This window comes from Tamandua tetradactyla, chromosome 2 (genome assembly GCF_023851605.1).
Source record: "Tamandua tetradactyla isolate mTamTet1 chromosome 2, mTamTet1.pri, whole genome shotgun sequence".
Lineage (NCBI taxonomy): Eukaryota > Metazoa > Chordata > Mammalia > Pilosa > Myrmecophagidae > Tamandua > Tamandua tetradactyla.
Window position 1 is genome coordinate 177010801 of NC_135328.1, and position 22944 is coordinate 177033744.

At 38.3% G+C, this 22944-nt stretch overlaps 1 protein-coding gene across 5 annotated transcripts in view; it reads right to left on the minus strand.

Moving 5' to 3' along the window:
• MAST2 (microtubule associated serine/threonine kinase 2) overlaps positions 1–22944 on the minus strand; it is a 434887-nt gene that overhangs the window by 135057 nt on the left and 276886 nt on the right. The window contains exons 1-2 of one of the 5 annotated variants that reach the window (XM_077149801.1): positions 11774–12471; positions 8835–9029 (exon numbers count right to left, since the gene is read on the minus strand). The exons of 2 other annotated variants lie outside the window; for them this stretch is intronic. In XM_077149801.1, coding sequence (XP_077005916.1) covers positions 8835–8989 — 155 coding nt within the window. In that variant the 5' untranslated portion in view covers positions 8990–9029; positions 11774–12471. Of the gene's footprint in view, positions 1–8834; positions 9030–11624; positions 12472–22944 lie in introns of those variants that run through there. 2 more of the 5 variants (XM_077149800.1, XM_077149802.1) reach the window with 2 other exon arrangements.

Here is a 22944-nt window from a genome sequence, read left to right on the forward strand (position 1 = left end):
TCAATGGTTGCCTAGGGCTTGGAGTGAGAATAGAATTACCTGCACATAGGCACAAGGAAACTTAGGGGAGATGAAAATATTCTAAAACTGGATTGTTATGATGTTGTAACCAAGAAATTAGAATCTAAGGGATGATTTTGATTACTGAATCTTATTTCTTTTTGCTTTCTGGGGTACTGGAGTAGACAGAGGGGAACACCTGAAGTCCCTAAACTATAATTTAGCTGCTTCGAATTCTGAAATGACTGCAAAAACCCTTATCTTGTGCTTCTGTGTAAGAGCTGTTACTCCTTTTACCTGGTCATTTTCTTGTAGTACAAAGGCCCTAATGTTAATGAAGAATTTGAAGTCAGCCATAAACTAGCTTCAGCCCCGAACATTTGTAAATCATATCAGCTAGATTCTGCTATTGAAAGATACCTTGTCTCCCTTCCTTTTGGTTCTCACCTTTAGTACTGAAGTGATAGCCTGCCTCCCCTTCTTTCAACTTATGCTCTCCTATTGAAATGATAATGATAACACTGTCTCCTTTTCTGCTTTGAACTTGCTATTCAAAATGGCCTCATCTCCCCCTTCTAAAATCCTTAAAACCCTGAATCCCCTAAACTTGGGGAGACAGATTTTGGGCCATTGGGCCAACTGCTCTCCTACTATGCGCCTAGTAATAAACTCTTTCTCTTTGAAATTCCCACGTCTCAGGAATGGGTTATTGAGCGCGTTGGGCAAAAGAATCCATGGTCTTTGTCCGGTTAACAATGGTTGCACAATTCTAAAAACTTAGTGAAAATATCCAAACACTTACAATTGGAATTTTAGGATAGATCAATTATACCTCAATAAAGTTGTTTTTAAAAAATGCAGGCCCATGAAGGTCCATCTGATGCACTTAATATACTTAAAAATCTTTCCTTCTTCCCTTCCTTCCTGAATAACTTAGTCTAGATGCCATTAGATGAGGCTGGTGGCCAAGTGGTAAGGGGAAGGTGTAGCAGCTGGAATGGATGTCAGAGAATGATGGGGTAGGGAGTTTGTCTGTTTGGTAAGTCTGGCGTAGGGTGCTGAAGACCCAGCAGGGTGAGGACAGGGTACGGAGGGCATCCATACAGGAGGATAGTGTTTGCAAAGAGAGAAGGGTTACAGACAGGAAGAAATGATCAAATAAACAAAGATGTCAAGGATAATGAGAGTAAGGTTTCAAAGAAGGAAGTTAAGACTATGACATAGAGGAAACAAGAATGAACTAGAACTGGATCAGAGATTTCAATGTGAAGTTATGGTTTTTGATATATAAAAATCAAGAAATAAAGATATGTATATATGTGTTATATGCATACATTCCCTAGTCTGTCCACTGAGGAGGACTGGGAACAATGAATTCAAATGTCAGTCAACAAGCCAACATGAAGATTGTTGGCTTTTGAATATCATTTTCCATTTTAAAAAAAGAACCATGCCCCTTAGGGAAATGGCTAATTTGGGAGTTAAGGCAGGGAGAGTACAAAATAAATCAGCCAGGAACATCTTATTGGGCCAGAAAGCTAGGAAGTGCTCAAAGAATGATGGAAGCATGTAATAAAGACATGGAAGCCAACAAGGATTCTCCCTGACCAAGCATAGTATAACTTAGCATCATTATGATGCTAACAGATTATAACCCATTATAATTTGAATTTATGATGACATACAGAAAACAAAAGAAAAAATAAACAGGGAGAGGTGAAAGTTTTCCTTACAGTGGAATGCCAACTGATGACTGTGGAAAAAAGGACAGAATTAGAAAACCACTGCAGTGTAATAATTCAGCCAAGAAATAGCAATGGATGCTAAAACTAGTGGATTAAAATTTGATGAAGATTGGAATATTTATATAATTTCAAAAAAAAAACTTCCCATATTTATTAATTACAAAGGGAAAAAGAGTAATTTTACAGCCCAGAAATTTGGTAGATATCACCTTAATCAAGTGATCAAGGTTACCTTCACGGTAATGGGACACTAAGCCTACTGATAGGATGTAATGAGAAGAACACAGCTTTATTTTTGTGATATTCCTGCCAAAGATGTATAACCTGAATCTAATCATGAGGAAATATGAGACCAACTCAAACTGAAGGGCATTCTAGCAAATAATTGACCATAATCTTCAAAAGTGTCAAGGTTATACAAGTTGAGAAAAGACTGCAGAACTATTCCAGATTGAAGGAGATTAAAGAAAAATAGGAAGATGGTAACACATAATTCTGGATCGAAGTCTTTTTTATTTTTTCTTTTAATAAAGGACATTAGTGAGACATTTGGCAAAATATGAACTGAGTTTATGGATTACATGGTAGGATTAATGTTTAATTTTCCCTATTTTAATGGCTATAATGTGGTTATGAAAATGTCTTTGTAGGAAGTATGCACTAAAGCATTCAGGGGTGATGGAAAATCATGTTGTGATTCACGAATGGGCCAGGGTAGGGGGTTGGCAAACTTTCTTTTTAAACAGTCAGATACATAAACATTTCAAACTTTGCAGGCCACATATGGTCTCTGTCATGTATTTCTTAGTTTTTTCTTGTTTTGTTTTGTTTTAGTTGGTCGTTTTTTACATTCTTTAAAAATGAAAAAAACATTCTTATCTTAAGGGCTGTACTGCAGGTCACAAGTGGCCTAAGGGCTGCAGTTTGTTGACCTCCAGTTAGGGAAGAAAAGCTTTTTGAACTATTCTTGCAATTTTGAAATGATTTAAAAAGAATATGTCTGCTAAAGTCAGAGCAGTCACCTGAAAAGTTCTGCAAATGGCTACAATAAAGGTGAAGAGGGCTGAAAGCTGAAAGCTTACTGAATAAAAAGCCTTCTCTCTCTGCTTTTACTCCATCACAAGCTGGGAACTTTCTTCTGGCCAATTTGGGCCTATGCTCCCTGGGAGGTGAATGAATGAATAAATGAATCTAACACGAATTTTCCTAGAAGATAGAATTCCCTACACATTAAGTTGGGAAATAAATCCTTGACCCTTAAGGAAAATTTTAATTTTCCTCAAGGAACACATTTTCTTTGTCTTTTATAAACCCTAGAAAATACAATTTAAAAAGAAATTGTTGCTTATCTCTAAGCTCAGTATTGACAGAGAAGCTTAAGAAAGTAAATTAGAATTCACAACTAACCCTGATATGTAAACCAAAGAAATATAATGCTTCAGTTTTGCAACGTTATAAAATACTGAACACAAGCTGTTTCCTGGAGCACCCCCAAAATTTCAAAATGACAGAAAGCAGAAAGGCCTCACTATGTAAGAAAATAATGGGCTTTCCAGACAACTCACTCCTGGGAATGCTAATTTTCTCTTCCTGGAATGTTCAGTAGGCTTTCCTAATGCAAAGTATATGAAACTATCTGCCTTGGGTCTGTGGGTTCCTACTTCAAAGAACAGCAATTGAGAACCAAAATTAAAGCATCCTAATCTGAATAGCAAAGCCAGGACCCAGGAGTACCAGATATGATTCTAGCTCTGTAGCCTGCACAGTCAACCAAAGCACTTGACAGAGGCCAAACTTAACCATTACAAATAAAATGTACTAAAGATCAGTGGGAAAGTTAAGGTTTTGTTCACTACAGCACCAACATCTACTGACTGGTCCTTATTTAATCTCACTAAAAAACTCATTATAGACTGCCTCTATCCCTTAAACATATGAAGAGATATTCAATATCATTCATAAAAGAAATATAAATTTAAATTATACTGAGATACCATTTCTCACCCATCAGATTGGCAAAAATGTAAAACCTTGACAATACATGCTGTTGGTGAGGCTTTAAGCAAACAGACATTCTCATATACTACTGGTGGTGAAATGGTATAACCATTATATAGAGAAATATCTAATAAACCTACATAATAAACCTAAACATGCATTTATTCTTTGACTCAGCAGTCCCAGTCCCAGGAATTTATTCTGAAGATACACTGCAAACAAAATGAAAATATATAAGCACTGTGCCGGTTTGAAGCTATTAGGTACCCCAGAAAAGCCATGTCTTTTAACCCTCATTCAATATTGCAGGTGGAATCTTTTTGCTTATTTCCATAGAGATATGACTCACCCAATTGTGGGTGGTAACTTTTGATTAGATGGTTTCCATGGAGATGTGTCTCTACCTATTCAAGGTGGGACTGCTTATTGGAAACTTTTTTTTTTTTGGCATGGGCAGGCACCGGGAAGCAAATGCTTATTGGAAACTTTTAAGAGGGAACCATTTTGGAAAAAGTTTTAGAGTCCAACAGAGCCCATGCAGCCAGAGACTTTCGGAGCAGAAGGAAAACGCCCCCAGGGAAGCCTTATGAAATGAGCAGAGAAAGTTAGCAGATATCACCATGTGCCCTTCCAGCTGAGAGAGAAACCCCAAACTTCCTTGGTATCTTTCCCTCGATGCCTTAGTTTAGACATTTTCACGGGCCTTAGAATGGTAAACTTGCAACTTAATAAATTCTCCTTTTTAAAAGCTGCTCAGTTTCTGGTATAGTACATTCTAGCAGCTTACTAACTAAAACAAGCACCAACAAATAATCAAAGCCATGAAAACAAAATTTTTGATGCCAAGAATCTATCACTGAAAAATGTATCTCTCACTCGACTATTAGCATGCTAATTCTCCAAAAGTGGCAATCTAGCCCTGAACCCATCCTATCTACCAAGATCATGGAAGGGACTGACTCTGGCCCCTGAAATAGTCAAGATCAGCACTGGCCCTTTTATTCTCTAGCATCCAGGCCACCAAAGGGAAGCTGCCACAAGAGGCCCGCCTAAAAGAATGTTACCAGATAATATTTATCTTTCAGGTTGCCCAGGCAGGAGGGCATGCAGCTGCCACTGCCTCATCTGAGCCAGAAACAAAGCTTAGATGGGCAGGACAAAATGATGAATGATATCTAGAGCTGTCTGTGGGACAATATAATTAATGGAAGCAAAAGTAAAATTAATGAAAACAAAACAGAGTGCTGAAAATCTATAACAGGTGAGTTTTCCAATAGGAGCTGCATCAAAGTAACTAATATTAGCAGCTAACATTACTGAGCACTTTTTATATGCCGGATAGTGAATATTATTAATTTTATACGTATTTATTCATTTAATCTGTGCAATAATATTTGCAGTACTATTATTTTCCTTATTTTAATGATGCACAAAATTGAGGCAGAAAGAAGTCAAGAAATTTGCCACAGCTGGTTGCAGCAGGGCCAGGATAAGAACTTTCCTCCTTTGGAAGTACTTTGAAAGCGGTTGCTTAAAAAAAGAAAGACAAGAAAAGCAGGTGTTGGTGAAATGGAAATAGTACTTTCTCTTTGGCAAGAGACAATCTTGACACTGCCAAAAAAGGTTTTCAAAGGCTGCCTCATTTTGGAGAAGGGCCAAAGGAACACCTGTCCTTTTGCCATATAAGTCTACAGAAAGTCTTCAAACAGAATGGGTCAGACAGTGAAATGAGTAAAAATATCTGCAAGCTTTAGCAGTGAACTAGAAATACCTATGCAATAGGAAGTGGGCTAGGGCTAGAACCTTTCCAATATAAAGGTGACTCTAATAAGGACTTCTTGCTGTCAATTGCTCCATGTTAGAAGGCCAACAAACACTAGACTTTGGTAATTTAAAACCAATGATATACCTATACCATTCTATGTTCCAAAAAGTTTTCAATACAAGGTTTATATCCAGCAGGTCTAAAGCTAGATGAGGGACTAGTCAGAGGAACAACTACTTCCTCATTCTTCAGGACACCAAAGTACACCTGCCTCTACCGCTCTTTTGAACAAGGTATGCCAACAAGGCAATACCCACGTCTAAGTGCCAATCAATAGACTGGATCATATTATTAAAAGATGTACAGTTTGACTAAAGGTTAGAGGTTAATTAAATTCAACCTAAAGCATGATAATTCACTATGCCTCTTGAGATTGATCATACCCACAGGAAAGACTTAAGAGCTAGCTAGCATCAACGCCTATCTATAACAGACTCATTCCTTCTCTTCAAGGAAAAAAAACCCATAAATATATTATAGAATTATAACAGGCAAAGTTTCAAACTCTGTCTTGATAGTCCTTCAAATTACAATGGGCAAAATTAGTTATGACAGGCACATCATTATTAAGGTCCTAAGAATATCACCAGGATGCAGACAATGAAGAGGGTTGGGATTTAGAGCAGGGCCAGTTCTCAGCACTCTGACAAAGGAACACAACTATTTTCTAGCCCTTCAGGGAAAAGCAGCCAAAAGCCTCAATAGCTAGACTCCAGAGTAGATAAAAGATAAAGCCACTGGGAGATGGCAGAGTGTGGACTCTAGTTCCTTCTCTTACAAATAATGTAAGCCCTACAATTGTCCCACCGTACTCCCTGGAGAACAGTTCCAAGGAGGAGGTACCGAGCATGTTAGAAGACTAACCGAGCATTGCAGTCTTCTTTGGAAGAGGAGACAGAACTGAGTATCTAGGAAGGCAAAGGTAACTAGAATTTGCAAGACAGAGTATAAGAGAGGAGAAAGCTGCACAGAGAACTCTGGAGATCTGTAGTGGGTTCCTTTTGAGTTTTCAGCACAGTTTAGATTAGCAGATACAGGTAAAGACTAAGAAAAGTAGATGAAACACTCTCTAGAGCTCACACAGAGCCAGGAACAGTTCATGTTCCCACAATCCAAATGGAAAAATTGCATAAAACACGGGACATCATATAGCGTACTCAGAAGGTATTACCCCAGTAATAAGAAAAAAGTAGCCTCAAATGCTGCTCTGCGACCTACCTAACAAAGCTTAAAAGCAACCTCAAAAGGATCCAAGTACTTCTAAGTAACTTAACTGCATCCCAGAACCAAAATTCAAGAACATTTAAGGGAATACAAAAATACCCAGCAAACAACAAAGTAAAATAATCTTTCCATATTACTGAACTGATACTTTCCTGGGACAGAAACAAAATAAGAGTGGAATGAAGCACTAATACAGGTACCAGACATATGAAGTAATCTAGAAAAAATATGAATTTAACAAGTTTTCTTTTTTTCCCAAAGCTGTAAGAAATTCCTCCAGGGTGGGGATCGTGAGACAACAGGCGCCAAGAAATACAACTTCAAAGCCAAGTGCCAAGACCGGGCACACCTTAAGCTGTGGGTACTAGCCAACTTAACATTAGCTCTTAGCCTTACATACTAAGGGCTAGTACTTCTGGAAAGGGTAATTCTAGGGAAGAATCAGTCCCTGGTCAGTCCAAAATTGCCCATTTAAGCTCCTAAGCACTCCAATCAAATAATGCCATTTACCTGCATAACTAATTATGCTTTGACTTAAATTTTAGTTTTCCAGGCTACTTTTTTCCTAAATAAAAGCTTGATTAATCACACCTTCCTTCTTGAATTTTTTTAAATTGACTTCCAATTTACCATTCTCTTGGTTCTTCTTCCTCAACAGCTTTACTCCTTTTCAGCATCTCCCACGCTAGCTCCTCATTGTCTCCCCAACCTCTAAAAGTCAGATTGCCCCTGGGTTCAATCCTTGGACATCTCTTTTCTTATTAATAGTTACTCACTGGACAATCTCACAAATCCAATGGCTTTACATAGTGCCTACATGCTGACAATTTCTAATTATGTATCTTTAAGCCAAGACCTCAGATATCTCTAACTGAATATTTAATTGTTATCGCTCCCTGTTTTCCAGTCTCAGTTCATGGTAACTCAATTTTCTAGCTGCTCAATCCAAAATCTGGAGTCATCCCTAACTCATCTTTTTCTCAAACCCTTCATCTAATCCATCAACAAGTTATATTAAATTCTATGTCCAAAATTTGACCAGTTCTTACTACCTGTACTTCACTGGGTTCAAATAACCATTGTCTTTTATCTAGATTATTCTAGTACCCTTCTAGCTATAGTTAGATCTAAGCTAGATCTTAGAATCATGAAATTCTTCCACTCCCAATCCTCCAACGACTTCTCATCTCAGTAAAAAAGCAAAAGTCCTTATAATGGCCTTTAATGTTCTACTAAATCTGACTCAACACTATATCTCAGACCTCATTTCCCATCAATCAACACCTCATTGGCTTCTTCACCACATAAAGAATACATGAAACAAACTCCTAGATCAGGCTGTTGACACTTACTGTAGCCTCAGCCTGGAACACTCTTCCCTGTAGGTATCTCCCATTCTGGCTCTACAACTTCCTTCGTGTCTTTGCTCATATATCAACTTACCATTGAGGACCTACCTGACCATCTTATATAGAAAGGCAAACCCTGTCCATCACATTGCTTACTCCTCTTAGCCTACTTTATTTTTCGCAGTTGCACTCACGGCCATTTGTTCTATATTTACTGAGGGCAGGGACTTTATTTCTTCATGTTCACAGATATGTTCTCAATGCCTAGCAGTATCTAGGCGCCAGTATGCACTCAAATAATGTTGAATATATGAAAAAGGAAGGCAGGAAGAAATGAGGGAAAGACTATTTTATCAATGCAAACTAATCACAACCTGTTTTGGACTCAAATTTTCCTATTGTCTAAAATGTGGAGTTTGGACTATTGAACCTTTAAAAATCTCTAGCATTCTATCATGCTATGCTTCTCCCTATGTGGTCACAGGGCTGCCCAATGATAAGGACAGGCACACAACTATGTAAATCTGATAGGCTACATTACTTTCTACTGAAATTTTAAGTGCAGCAAAGATCTGTGAAATTCCTTTTACTTGTCTCTGTACCAAGCCATGTTCCTCTCCATTATGAAGGAATGAGGTATAAGGTTTACCTATTAGGTCAGGCCCACACTCACATCATAGCAGGTTTCCTTACCTCCACTGCAGTGGGTGGCTGGAACAGGGGCTGCCAGGACTGCTGTGGGCTTGTGGGATCAGGAAAAAGGCAAGAGGAGAAGTAGCTGGAACACAATCAGCACTAAATGGGACCTTAGTGAGGGACAGGCATGGAGGTGACGTGGGTGAAAACATATGCTGGTTTACTTCAGATCCTCGGCAAAGAGTAGAGATTCTGACAAGGCACCACAGTATAAAAAAACAGGGTCAGTGATAATTTCTCAAACAAAAGGGAACATATTCAAAATGGATAATTTTAGGTAAGAAGTTCAAGAAAAATAAGTAGTCAAAAATTCTTAAATATCATACCTAATTTCCAATGTTGGCATAGAATGACAATAGAGACTAAAATTTAATCTAAAACTTAAACCCAGAAATACATATTGGATATTCAAAGTATTTAAATTGGCTTCCAGGTAAAACAAACACTGCAAATTTACTACAGCTCATCAATTAGTAAGCAAGAGGAAATATTTCATGTTTAATGACTACAAAAAACTTCATAGAGAAATGTGTACATCCAAAAAAGTAAAACATTCTAAATAGGTTATAATTTGTTGGATTATATCTACAGCACCAATTTATTTAGCTAACTTTTGGGCCTTATGAGTATATAAAAAAATTCACTTTGATCTGCATAACAAATTGTGCTTCTACTTGAATTTTAGTTTTCCGTATCACTTTTGCTCTCTAAAAACAATCTAATCTTTTAATATATTCTTCATGAAGACTAATAGATAAATAAAATCATTAGATTGAAAACAGACAGGTGGTATATACAGAGTTCTAATTTGTTGATCACTGGCATATATGGTACAGATGATAAACAATAACTCACAAATTCACAGTAATTAGTTTGCTATACACTGGCATGGCTATCTATACAAACACTATATTGAACTACAATATTTTATTTCCAAGGTTTAAAAAATTACTTCAGTATCATATTAGGAATTCTTCTAATTCAAAATCATGTTAGTTTTCTATGTTATTTCTGTTTCAAATGTGGGTACTGTGACATACTACTTGGTGCTTAACTATATGATTAAGAGGAAATCTTCCTTTTAGCTTGCTTTAGCTTATTTCTCAGAAGAGTACACAATATGGGGAAATAATAAGAAAGGAAAAGAGAGGACAGATAGCTATTTAAAATTACAGGCGTATGCTGTAGCTTTCAAATTCAGTTTGAAAACTCAGTGAAATATGTTTCATTGTCTTCTATGCACTCCTCTTGAGCCAGCAAAACACTTTTCAACAGTACGTTTAGGTATTTAAAATTACAGGTATGTCCACATTCCCACAAACTAAACTTATTTTTTGAAATTACAAGAAGTAATAACATTAATTTTGGGTCAATTCCTTATTTTCAAAAAGAGATCTTACTTTATAAAGAAATAGTCCAAAAATAAGTTTCCTAGTATACGTAAATTAGTGCTAATCAGAACATACAATAAGCTATTTAGTACTTGTTAACCTAAATAATATTGCTTAGACAAAATTTTGCAGTCTTAAATCTCATCTCAGAAAATAAAGTTTAGCCATTCTGATGAATATATAATTGGAATTTTAAAAATGAATAAAAACCAAATCCTGTTTTCTTTGGGCTCCTAACCACCTTTCCATACAATGATTTTACATTAGGGCTAGAGTTGGATCATTTGAAAAAGGAAAGATGATTTATAAATGATCTAATAGCTCTTTAGGGGGAATTTTCCTAATTCAAAGTCACTGCATCAATATGTGGAGAGCATAGTTTTTTACCACTTATGTTCTCTTAAACTACAAGTTCAATAAAACAGCTTCAGCTTTACTTAACAAGCCACACTTACTTTGAAAGACATTTTAATTCACAAGGCTTCTTTTTTATGGTCTTTTACTTTTATGTATCAGTACGGGAATAAAAGTTTTTTTTAACTATGTCAACCTCCAATGATGGGATTTGTTCTGAGGTATGCCTAATCCAATCAATGAACACTCATGAACACTGAAGGCCAACAGCCCAAAGCAAGCCCACAGAAGAAGCTTCTCTATTTGTCTATTTGAATAAGCAGTGGGGAAGATAATTTGAAGTACCCTTCCTCCACACTATAAGTTAAGCAAAGGTACTTCAAAACAGATAATTTAGATGGAATGGATTCTAGGCTGCTTAGTTCCCTGATTCCCTAATTTGTTGATCAATTCACTCAGCACTTCCTCATCAAATAAGCCTGAATGCTTAGAAAAGTCACCCTGAAGCAGAAGCTTTCTTCCATTTCCTACCTTTGAAACACTCACCCAATAAAGCATGTAGAAATAAAATTCAGGTCACATTCTGAAGGACCTGGACCTACTGTATCTGCAAGGGCAGATCTGAGGTCCTGAGCTGACAAGCCAAAGACAGAAATAGAATAAAACACCCTCTACAGTCAAAGGTAGAGAAAGTTTTCATTTCCATTTGTTTCTCACATTTATAAGGATTGTATTTGCAGCACCGACACCAATTTTAAAAAAGCATTTGCTTTCAAGACAGGAAAAATCTATCCTAATTGTTCCCCCAAGTACCTAGGAATTCTTAAAATGACTTCTAACTCAGTTTTCAGAATTAGAAATCCCATATGTCTCTGCCAACAACCATTGTTTTGACCTTGAATTAATGAAGCCTGTTCAGCTCTCTTCCTGACAGGCAACTTCAAAGCAGAGTCTTTATCAAAGCAAATGAAGCTGTGTTAGTTGGCATTAATTGTTTTCCTGACATCTGTCCATTTCCAATCACAGACCCAAGCCTCCTTACTGAATCCGCAGGCATGGTGCTCCCAGTCTCTGCCTCCTCCGTTTCATCATTGTCCTGACTACTCAAGTTCTTGCCCTCTCACACTGGCATCTTTGCAGTGAGTTCTCTCACAAAAGGAATAGGCAGTCTGTCAGCCAGTTGACACTTACTAAGACTTTCCAAACAGAAGAGAAAAATTAAATTACTTTTCTTTAAAAACATGATATCCTGAACCACCCCCCACCCCCAAAGACCTAAGAGCCCAGGAGGCAACAGTGAGGTGTCCCAGATCCCAAATGAATCAGCTGTCCCCTGATCTGCCTGACATCATTCACACTCAGCCTGCAACAAATCAGAGCCACAGAGAGCACCTTGTTCTGTCCTCACTGACAAGCACCAAATTCCCTCTTCCACAAATCAGTTGCAACCTCCTGAGACCTGGCAGCAGTGAAGACTCTGGCAGAAATCATACATACCAACTTGAAAACTCACACTGTGACAGAAATACTATCAACCCAGGAGGTGTACGCCAGACTAGAACAGCTGCTGCAATGGGCAGGGAAAAGGAAAAAAAAGCATATTAAGAATCCCGAATTGGTAGTACATTAATGAGATAAGAATATGTAGGCATTTCTGCAACATTATTCATCATCAGACCCTGGTATGGTGAGGGATGACAGAGCCTAAATATTAGTGTTCAAAGCATAGTCATTACTCAAATTATGAACTGGAACAATTAAGTACATTCTACTACAAACAAAACTCAAACACCATTTTTTATTCAATTTCTATTACTCTCACTTTAATAACCTTGTGGTGAGAAAAGCCATAAGGAAAGTTAAGAATATAAGCCCAGTAACTATTCAGTTTAATTTTGCCCAGGAACTATTAATGAATCATTTATATGGTAGACAGTATACAAGATATTAATGTAAGGTGCAAAAGAACCTTGAGAGAGAGAGAGAGAGAGAGAGAGAGAGAGAGAGAGAGAGATATGCTGGGCTCCATCACAAATCCAGCAAATGACAATTTCCAGGGAAGAAGCCTGGCAATTAGTACATTTAACAAGCCCCTAGGCAACTTTAATGATCATCAGGGAAGTTTGAGGAATATTGGTTTAATATGGCAAGCATTCTTATAACCAGTATCCTGAACATCCCCTGCAACTAAGTGACCATGTGACCAATTCTGATCAAAGAGACCTAAAGCAATCTACTAGGTAGGTTTCCAGGAAAGCTTTTATTTACTAATAAAAGGAAAAGGACACCTTTTCCCCTTTCATCTTCCTGCTTTGACTGCAGCTATGATGGCGAGTGCTGCAGGAGCAGCCCAAGAGAAAGGCCAATGGAATTGCCATCATGAGCAGCTGAAATAATGCCAACTATCGTTGACCTCTAATTACCTGTTAGACGAGCATAATAAACCCTAGGTTGTTAAACTATGTAGTCAGGTTTCTGTCCCTTGCACCAAGTGCATTCCTAACCACCAACGTTTGCCTCTGTTATACACCCTAGTCCATGCTTTATTTATAACTGCCTTTTTATTTATGGGTAAAAAATTCTTTTTAAAAAAGAATTTAAAAAAAATTAAGGGTTAGTCAAGATCTGCATAAATGAAAGCCATCTCTCTCTTTAGGAGGATCATTTCCATCTCCTTTTCCCATCTAATTGATTAATCCTTTGACTATTAGAAGACTTTGTATTTTTCCAAATTCCAGGGAGCATCTCACAGATATCCCATGTGACAATGATAATTTTCAAGATAGGTTTTACTTTTCTGAAAGAAATTTTGCATGAAAAACTATAATAAGGTTGGCAAACTTTTTCTGTAAAAAGTCAGATAATAAATGTTTTAGGCTTTGGAGGCTATATGGTCTCTCTTGTGACTACTGAAATCTGTCATGACATGCAAATACTCTGTGATCCAGCCATAAATTAAGACCTTTGACCAGTAGACATGAAATATAGACAGAAAGAGGATAAAATTCAGGAGTGAAATTAGTAAGAACAATTTTTTTTAATTTTCAATTTCTGTGTTTCTTAAAACACTTTTTTACTTAGACTTTTAATTCATTTTTGCTGACCTGTACTAAAATTTATCAAAACATCTGGTGTTCATACATGCATAACATTAATATTTGGGAGGAGTCATTTCCCCTTTGCATTTGAAGAATTTTCACATTTCCAGTGTTAGTAGAGATTTTTTGGAAAGTTGGCTTAACCAAAACCTGCCCTCAATTTGACAATGTGAGAATAACCCAGAGGTTAGAAAACGTTCATTTAAAAGCTATCTACCTACTAGAACTCCCAGAAGACAAGAAAATGGCCTTCATTCACCACAAATAAGCAGTCACAACCACCTCAGCTGATTTAGAAATATCACTGAAAGATAGAGGTAGATTCCAAAAAAGTCCAGAAATACCTTTCAGCCAATACAAGCTGTATTTTCTAAAACTGGCCACCACAGTATTTTGTATCCCACATGGTATTCCAGAACCCTGCCACTCCCCACTATTTCCCTCCCCTTAAACTTGGGCAAGACTTTGAGTGCTTCAACAAATGCAATGCAGCAGAAATGATGTTGCATGATTTTCAAGACTGGATTACAAAAGATGATACAGCTTTGCCTAGCCCATCTCACTTCTGAAACACTCACCTTGGAAGTAGCAACAATGCTAAGAGGAATCCTAAACTAGCCCACCTGGAGAGATCAAATGGAGAACTGAGTCCCCAGCAAAAGCCAGCATCAATCACAATCCATATGAGTAAATGAGCTTTGAAGACACCCCCCCACCACCACCTCTGAACATCAGCTGAGACTGAGTAGATCATAGGTAAACTATTCCTTCTGAGCCCTGCCCAAATTGTAGATTGATAAGCAAAATAAATGTTCTTGTCATTTTAACTCTCTAAGTTTTGGGCTTAGTAACTGGAACACAGATTTTGATGACCAAACCGAGAAAGAAATTAAAACCATACATACTTCTGACAGTAACATGCTGTTGCAAGATGCTTATTTGCAGTTGAAGGGTCAACTGAGGGGCTGAGGCCAGAAAAGCCTGGATTACGACGCTCGGCTGGATGCAGATCGGTTGGTGAATAGCTTTCCCTCTGCCTGGCCCACCTCCTTCTCAATCTACTCTGAGAGGCCAATTGGGGCACCTGCTGCTTTTTGGTGATGCCGACTTGTAAGACTCTTCAATGTGGTCTGTCTGAAAACAGAGGCAGAAGACTTCAAAACACCTGTAGAGTGGCCCGAGTTGCAGCAGGTGCAGCAGCACGAGAGGCCGATCGCGGCTGAAATCGCAGTGCACTAAGATGAGCGTGAGCTGCACGAGCGCGCTGGGCAGCAGCAAAAAAAGCAAAGTCAGCGCCTGCCACAAGCGTCCCCAGCCGAGCGGTAGATGCTACTCAGGTAGAGCGCAGGAACAGAAACACCGACACCAACAGCGAGCCCTGGAATTTCATCTCCGCGCGTCAGTGGCGCGCACCCATGGCGGCTACAGCCGAGAGACCCGAGCATGCCGGTCGCGAACTGCTCTCGCTCTGTCCGCAGAGGTCACCGGGCTGAGACGCTGGAACTGGGCCCAGGGGCGGACGATGGGATTGGGGTGGGCCCGGGAGTGCATCAAGCTGCTTTTCTAAAGCCGTATTCAAAAGATTAGTCCAATCAGTGCTTTTTAAACTGCATGAAATCAACTTAGGAAGTCAGGACCAACATTTTTTTTTCTTTTTTAATGAGAAACAATGAAATAGAATAGGAAAGAAGATAAAGGACAAAAACTGTTTTGGAAAATTTGGGCTTGTTACATCAATTACCAAAACACATACACAGTGAAATAAATACAGTGTGCACACATGTGATGACTCACAAGGTAAAATCTATTTATCCGGAGTCACAGTCTAAAAAATCTGAAAAAGCTACTCTTCTAATTTAATTACCCAAGCAAACTCATTCTACCCAGTAGCAACTATACTTTTCCTCTCACGCACTCGTCTAATTACTCAGCTCTAACGGCTTATATTTATTTCATAATCCCATTTTCTACAAATCCTAAAGATAACTGGAATGCATGTTCAGAAATCTAGGAACTCCCCATATATACTAGGTCCCACCTTGGGAATGACTTGCAATGATATCAAGGTTAGTGACAGAAGGCCTCACTCCAATAGCCATGTCTATTCCCATCCCCAGTAGAGGCCATGCAGACAGCTGCGCCCTAAATTTGTACTCAGGATTCCCCAATTCTCTAATACTCAAGCCCAGGCTACTGAATAATAATAACAACAGTAACAACACCAACATTCATTAAGTGTTTACTATTTTCTAGGTTCTAGTCTAAGCACTGTACAGGTACTATCCATGTATTCCTCATCACATTTTAATGATATGTGCTGTTATTATTATCAGCAACAACAAAACAGACTCAAAGAGGTTAACCTCACACCAATGATAAATAATAAAGTACCCTTTCTTCACTATGTCTGCACCTATTTACCCTACATCTGAATTATACTAGCCAGAAGTATTCCTGTCGTTATTCAAGTTGGTGAAATGAAACCGTCTATCTCTAGAATCAGTTTAATGAACCACTGTGCTATAATACCTTTTGGTAGAGGATTCTGCCAATAGGAATTAGATTTCTCTCTACCTTGCTCTGCAGTACCAGTGGGGGTGGTGTGTGGGGGGATGATGGAGTTCCTTAAGTAATACCAAAGTCAGAAAACATCTGATTCCTTTTTTAAAGAATGAGAGTCATATCTTATGTTCTTCATCTGACCCAAAGAAGACATCACTTTTACTCCTAGGGGTTTAACATTATCGCCACTCTGAGCACTTCGTTTAAACTTATTGGAATTAGAATTAATTTGTGCTAATAAACTCAGGGCTTTGTCAGCACTAGGAGGCCCTAACATTTTTCTGGGGCTGGTGACAATATTCAACAATCTGCAATATGACAAATGAAATATCCACCTTTTCTTATTCATTCATACCAACTATTTAACTGCATTGCCATCCTCACAGCCAAGCAAGAAAGGCCTCTGCCATGGCTTCTCACCTTAGACATCCACAAAATTACACACACACACAATAAATTCACTAAAGAAATGGGGTTATCTCTGTAACGTGTGATCTGGCATTCAGCACTGGAAAAGTGGAACCCTGAAAATTCATTCTTATGATTAACACTGTTCAGAATCCAGGAAAACAGTTGGCCATAACTATCTCCCAATGTCTTTAAAATAAACACATTCAACTGTGTAAGAATGGTATGAGGATTTATGGGTTCTGCCACTGCAAACTTCAGAAGAACACTGCTTCAGAATACAGAATATTTGAGCAGCACAAGGTCCAAGGCAAGCAAAAAGACAAATCAACCTGTCAAATCTTTCCTCTCAGCATGAATATAATGCACTTCTCGCTTGTTTCCTAGTGGTGCCATATATCCATCTACTTGGTTCCTTTCTGATCCAATTCATGGTTTTGAAGGTACACATAATTTAGTTCAGGATTCAGAGTAGCAGCACAAGGTACCTGAGGAGTATTTGCAGAATTAAAGAATTCATATTACTGGTAAATGTGTTTATGTGCATGTCCACTCATAGCATGTAAGGCTTGAGACCAATTTTTTAAATGTTTTTTTAATTGTGAAATATAGCATATATACAAAAAAAATACATTTTCAAGTAAATTTTTTACTTGTAAATATTTATTATATATCTCTTACAAATAAGGACTCTTGTAAAACATAGCCATAATACCTTACCAAAGGAAAATTAAGTTATTCTGCATATCATTACATATCCAGTAGACCTAAATGTACAATTCTTATAAATGTTATAATTTTTTACATGTGTTTGTTTGAATCAATAAATTTCAAAGCATACTGCAACAATAAGTTATAGAATAGATTTCAGAGTTTGGTATGGGATACAGTTTCACAATTTCAGGATTTTCCTTCTAGTTGCTCTAAGACACTGGAGACTAAAAGAAATATCAATATAATGATTCATCAGTCATACTCATTTGCTAAATCCTATCTTCTCTGTCGTAAGTACTCCTTCTTTCAATCTTTGGGGAAATTGGTGTATGCCCATTCTAACTTTTTCAGGTGAAAACAGGCGCCAACAATATAAGATAGGGGGATGGAAGTAGTTGATGTGTATTAGTTAGGGTTCTCTAGAAAAACAGAATCAACAGGGAATACTCGCAAATATAAAATTTATAAAAGTTTTTCATGTGACCACAGGAACCCAGAGTCCAAAATCCACAGGGCAGGTTGTGAAGCCGACGATTCCAATGGAGAGTCTGGATGAACTCCACAGGAGAGGCTCGCCAGCCGAAGCAGGAAGAGAGCCCGTCTCTTCTGAATCCTCCTTAAAAGGCTTCCAGTAATTAGATTAAGCATCACTCATTAAAGAAGACACTTCCCTTGGCTGATTACAAATGGAATCAGCTGTGGATGCAGCCATGTGATCATGATTTAATTCTATGAAATGTCCTCATTGCAACAGACAGGCCAGCACTTGCCCAACCAGACAAACAGGTACCACCACTTGGCCAAGTTGACACATGAACCTGCCCATAACATGATGTTCTTGGAGAGGCCAGCCCCTCTGGGTTTTAGCACTAGTACGTAGGAACCATCTGGAGGTTATAAATTTCTGGAGAGTAAACTCAGTACATGAAAGTTTTGTAGAATCTCAGCTACAGCCCTGGGTGTTCTTAAGGGTTAACAGGAATGATGTTAGTTGGGGTTTGTCAAACTATGATAAATAGCAATATCTAGCTGAAGCTTGCATAAGAATAGCCTCTCAACTCTATTTGAACTCTCTTAGTCACTGATAACTTATTTTTTTACATTTCTTTTCCCCCTTTTGGTCAGGAAGGCATTGTCCATCCTAGGGTGCCAGGGACAGGCTCATCCCTGGAAGCATGTCCCACACTGTCAGGGAGAGTTCACCCCTGGAAGTCATGTCCACCATAGCAGGGAGGGTAATGATTTTCCTTGCAGAGTTGGGCTTAGAGAGAGAGAGGCCACACCCAAGCAACTACAGATTTTTCTGGAAATAACTCTACAGGTAGGCTTAGCTTCTCCGCTACAGAAATAAGTTTCATAAGAACTAGACTCAAGATCAAGGGTGTGGCCTATTAACTGGGGAGTCCCTAATATCTGAGAGAGTATCAGGAGTTTATTAGGTGGGAAAATTTAGTAGTTACATATTTTTTCTCCAGTCCCTTAGGGACTCTGCAAATACCTTTTAATTATCTGCCCAGTATACCCTGGGATGTATCTGGAAATTACAAGCCCACATTCCCATTCTGGGCCCCATGTGTTTGGGTTGCTTAAATGAGCTATCCAGGCAGGCTGAGTTAGATCATGTGCTAGAGAAAGTTTAGGTTTTGGACGAAATAAGCCTCTCCTCCTTTGGTCTCATCAATAGATGAAGCTCTGAAATACAGACAATATCTTCCTTTGTCCTGTATTCTGACTTACTTTAGTCCCAACAAGATCAGTTTTGTTCTTAACTCTAATTAAAGTCTGATCTCTTTTTCAGTTTTTTTAACAGTTGTTGAATGTAGCAAAGCAGACTTTCAGAGTTGCAGAACTCCAACTCTGAGTCTTAGGTGTCACACAGGTATCCAAGGTTCCAGGGAAATACCAGGTTATACACATATAGCACAGCATCTCAGAATCTAAAAATAGCCCTTATAACTCTGCACTAAATGTGACTACTATATGAGTTTATCATCTAGGTCTCAATTTTCTTTACTTTTTTTTTTAAAACCATTTTTAATTGTTAAATATATCATATATAAGAAGAAAAGAAAAAAAAACAATGATTTTCAAACTATACTTCAATGAGTAGATACAGAACAGATTTCAGAGTTTGTTATTGGTTACGATTCCACTATTTCAGGTTTTTCTTTCTAGCTGGTCCAAAATACTGGAGGCTAGAAGAAATGTTTTTTGTCTTTTTTTTTTTGTGAAAAATAACATATAGACCAAAAAAAGCAATAAATTTCAAAGCACACTGCAACAATTAGTTGTAGAACAGATTTCAGAATTCGGTATAGGTTACAATTTCACAATTTTAGGTTTTTACTTCCAGGTGTTCTAAGGTACTGGAGACTAAAAGAAATATCAATATAATGATTCAACAATCATACTCATTTGTTAAATCCTACCTGCTCTGTATAACTCCACAATCACCTCTGATCTTTCTCTCAGTCTTTAGGGGTATTGGGCTATGCCCATTCTAACTTTTTCAAGTTGGAAGGGGCTGTTGATAATAAGGGATAGGAGGATGGACTAGGTGATGTTCTGGAGAGTTTGGCCCCTCTGCATTTCAGGACTTGTCTGGTCCAGGGACCCATCTGGAGGTTGTAGATTTCTGGAAAGTTACCCTAGTGCATGGGACCTTTGTAGACTCCTGTATAATGCCCTAGGTATTCTTTAGGATTGGCAGGATTGGTTTTGGTTGGGGTTTGACAAGTTTTGATAGGTAGCAATGTCTAACTGAAGCTTGCATAAGAGTGACCTCCAGAGTAGCCTCTCAACTCTATTTGAACTCTCTCAGCCATTGATACCTTATTTGTTTCACTTCTTTTGTCTCTTTTGGTCAGGATGGCATTGTTGATCCCATGGTGCCAGGGCCAGACATCCATGAAAGTCATCTTTCACACCACTAGGGAGACTTTCACCCCTGGATGTCATGACCCACTAGAGGGGAGAGCAATGATTTCACATGCAGAGTTGGGCTTAGAGAGACAGAGGCCACATTTGAGCAAGAGAAGAGGTACTGCAGAAGTAACTCTTAGGCATAGCTACAGGTAGGCTAAGCTTCTTAAGAACAAAAGCCTCAAGAGCAAGGGCTTAGCCTATTGATTGGGGTGTCCCTAATGCCTGACACAGTATCAGGGGTTTCCCTGATGGTAAAGTTTAATAGTTCCATATTTTGTCTCCTATCCCTCAAGGAACTTTGTCAATACTTTTTGATTATCTGCTTAATATACTCTGGGATGTATCCAGGCATTACATTAAGCTATACAGGATTAAAGGCCCTTATTCTTATTCTGGGCTCCTTCTGTTTGGATAGTTTAAATGATCCATCCAGACAGGTTGAGTTAGATTGTGTACCAGAGAAAATTTAGATTTTAGACAAAATAAAACATAATTTTTATGTATGTGAAGGGCCTCTGCTGTCAGAGGAGTCCTGAGACTCCTCACTTTCTGATAAGGATGATGCTGTTTGCATGTATTGTGGTGAATTACAGAAGACTGAGCTGTCTGGATGACCCCCTAAACCTGTACTTGTTCTCCAGGAAGAGGTACAATTGTCACTGGCGTAGATCCTCTTAGTGACATCTCCTAAAACTAGTCGTGTCTGTTTCAAATTAGCCAAATAATCTATCCCACTTCTTACCTGGCAACAAAATTAATCTGTTTGGCAGTATGAGAGATATGAGCTCCCTGAACTGCTGAACTTGGTTGAGGGGCTGTCTCTGAAGAGTTACTCTTGTGGGAAGCTTCCATAATCAACATGGCTGCTGCCGTGCCACTGTCAGGGTGGGAACTTCCACTCCCTCCCTCCTAGGATGCATCCAAATTCACTAGCCCCATCCCCAACCCCTCACACTGTGGGGGATATGTCTCTTTCTCAGGAGTCAGATGGACAGGGAAGAATCAGTGTCACTTAATGGCTACTGGTAGTTCTAGGCTACCGCTCCCTCCACAGTAAGGGCTGCTCATGGCAGCATGATCTACACTAGGATGGGGTGGGGGAGGGAAGGGGGCTAAACTGAGTGTGTCTCATTCTTTCTCTTTTTTTGGGGGGGGGGGGTGTGTGTGTGCATGGTCCAGGCATCAAACCTGGGTTTCCATCATGCATCAAACCTGGGTTTCCATCATGGAAGGCGAGCATTCTACCATTGAACTACCCGTGTACCCTTTGTTCTTCTTTAATATAGGCATTTAGATCAATACATTTCCCTCTCAGCACTGCCTTTGTCATATCCCATAAGTTCTGATATATTGTATTCTTATTTTCATTTGTCTCCAGATATTTATCAATTTCTCTTGCCATTTCTTCTTTGACCCACTGATTGTTTAAGAATTTGTTATTTAACCTTCATCTATTTGTGAAAATTCTGGTTCCTTGGTGGTTATTGATTTCCAACTTTATTCCATTGTGGTCAGAGAATGTGCTTTGAATAATTTCAATCTTTTCAAATTTGTAAAGACCTGTTTTGTCTATAGCATATGATTTATATTGGAGAATGTTCCATGTGCATTAGAGAAAAATGTGTATCTTGGTGTTTTGGGGTGTAATGATCTATAATATGTCTGTTAGGTATAATTCATTTATCACATTAAGTTCTCTATTTCCTTGTTGATCCTTTATCAGGTTGTTCTTATCTACAGAGAAGAGTGGTATACTGAAATCTTCCACTATTATTGTTTAAACATCTGCTGCTCCCTTCAGTTTGGCCAATGTTTGCCTCATGTACTTTGAAGCTCCTTGATTAAGAGTATAAATATTTATGACTGCTGTTTCTTCTTGGTGAATTGTCCCTTTTATTAATATGTAATGTACTTCCTTGTCTCTTATGACATTTTCACATTTAAAGTCTATTTTGTCTGATACTAGTATAGCTATTCCTGCTTTCTTTTGGTTACAGCTTGCTGGAACATCTTTATCCATCCTTTTACTTTCAATCTATTTGTCTCCTTGGGTCTAAGATGAGTCTCCTGTAAGCAGCATACAGATGGATCATTTCATTAATCCATTCTGCAAATTTGTATATTTTAATGGTGAATATTTAGTCTGTTAGCGTTCAAAGTTATTACTGTAAAGGCAGTTCTTGATTCTACCATCTTATCCTTTGGATTTTGTTTGTCAGATCTATATATTATTTTCTCTCTCTTTTTATCCTAAATTATCCTTACTGATATTCTTCAATCCTGTGCCTTCGTCAATACCTCCCCCTCCTGTCCCACCCACCCTCTCCTCAGGCAACAGAACTCCCTTGAGTAAAATTTCTTGTAGGGCTGGCCTCTTGTTCACAAATTCTCTCAGCCTTTGTTTGTATGTGAAAATTTTAATCTCTCCCTTACTTTTTGAAGGACAACTTAGATGGATAAAGAGTTCATGGCTCCAAATCTTTCTCTTTCAGTCTTAAATATATCATATCACTGACTTTTTGCCTCCATGGGACCTGTTGAGTAGTCTCAACTCAGTCTTATATGGCTTCCCTTGTATGTGAATCACTTTTTTCTTGCTGCTTTCAGGACTTTCTGCTTCTCTTCAACATCTGACAGTCTGATTTGTATGTGTCT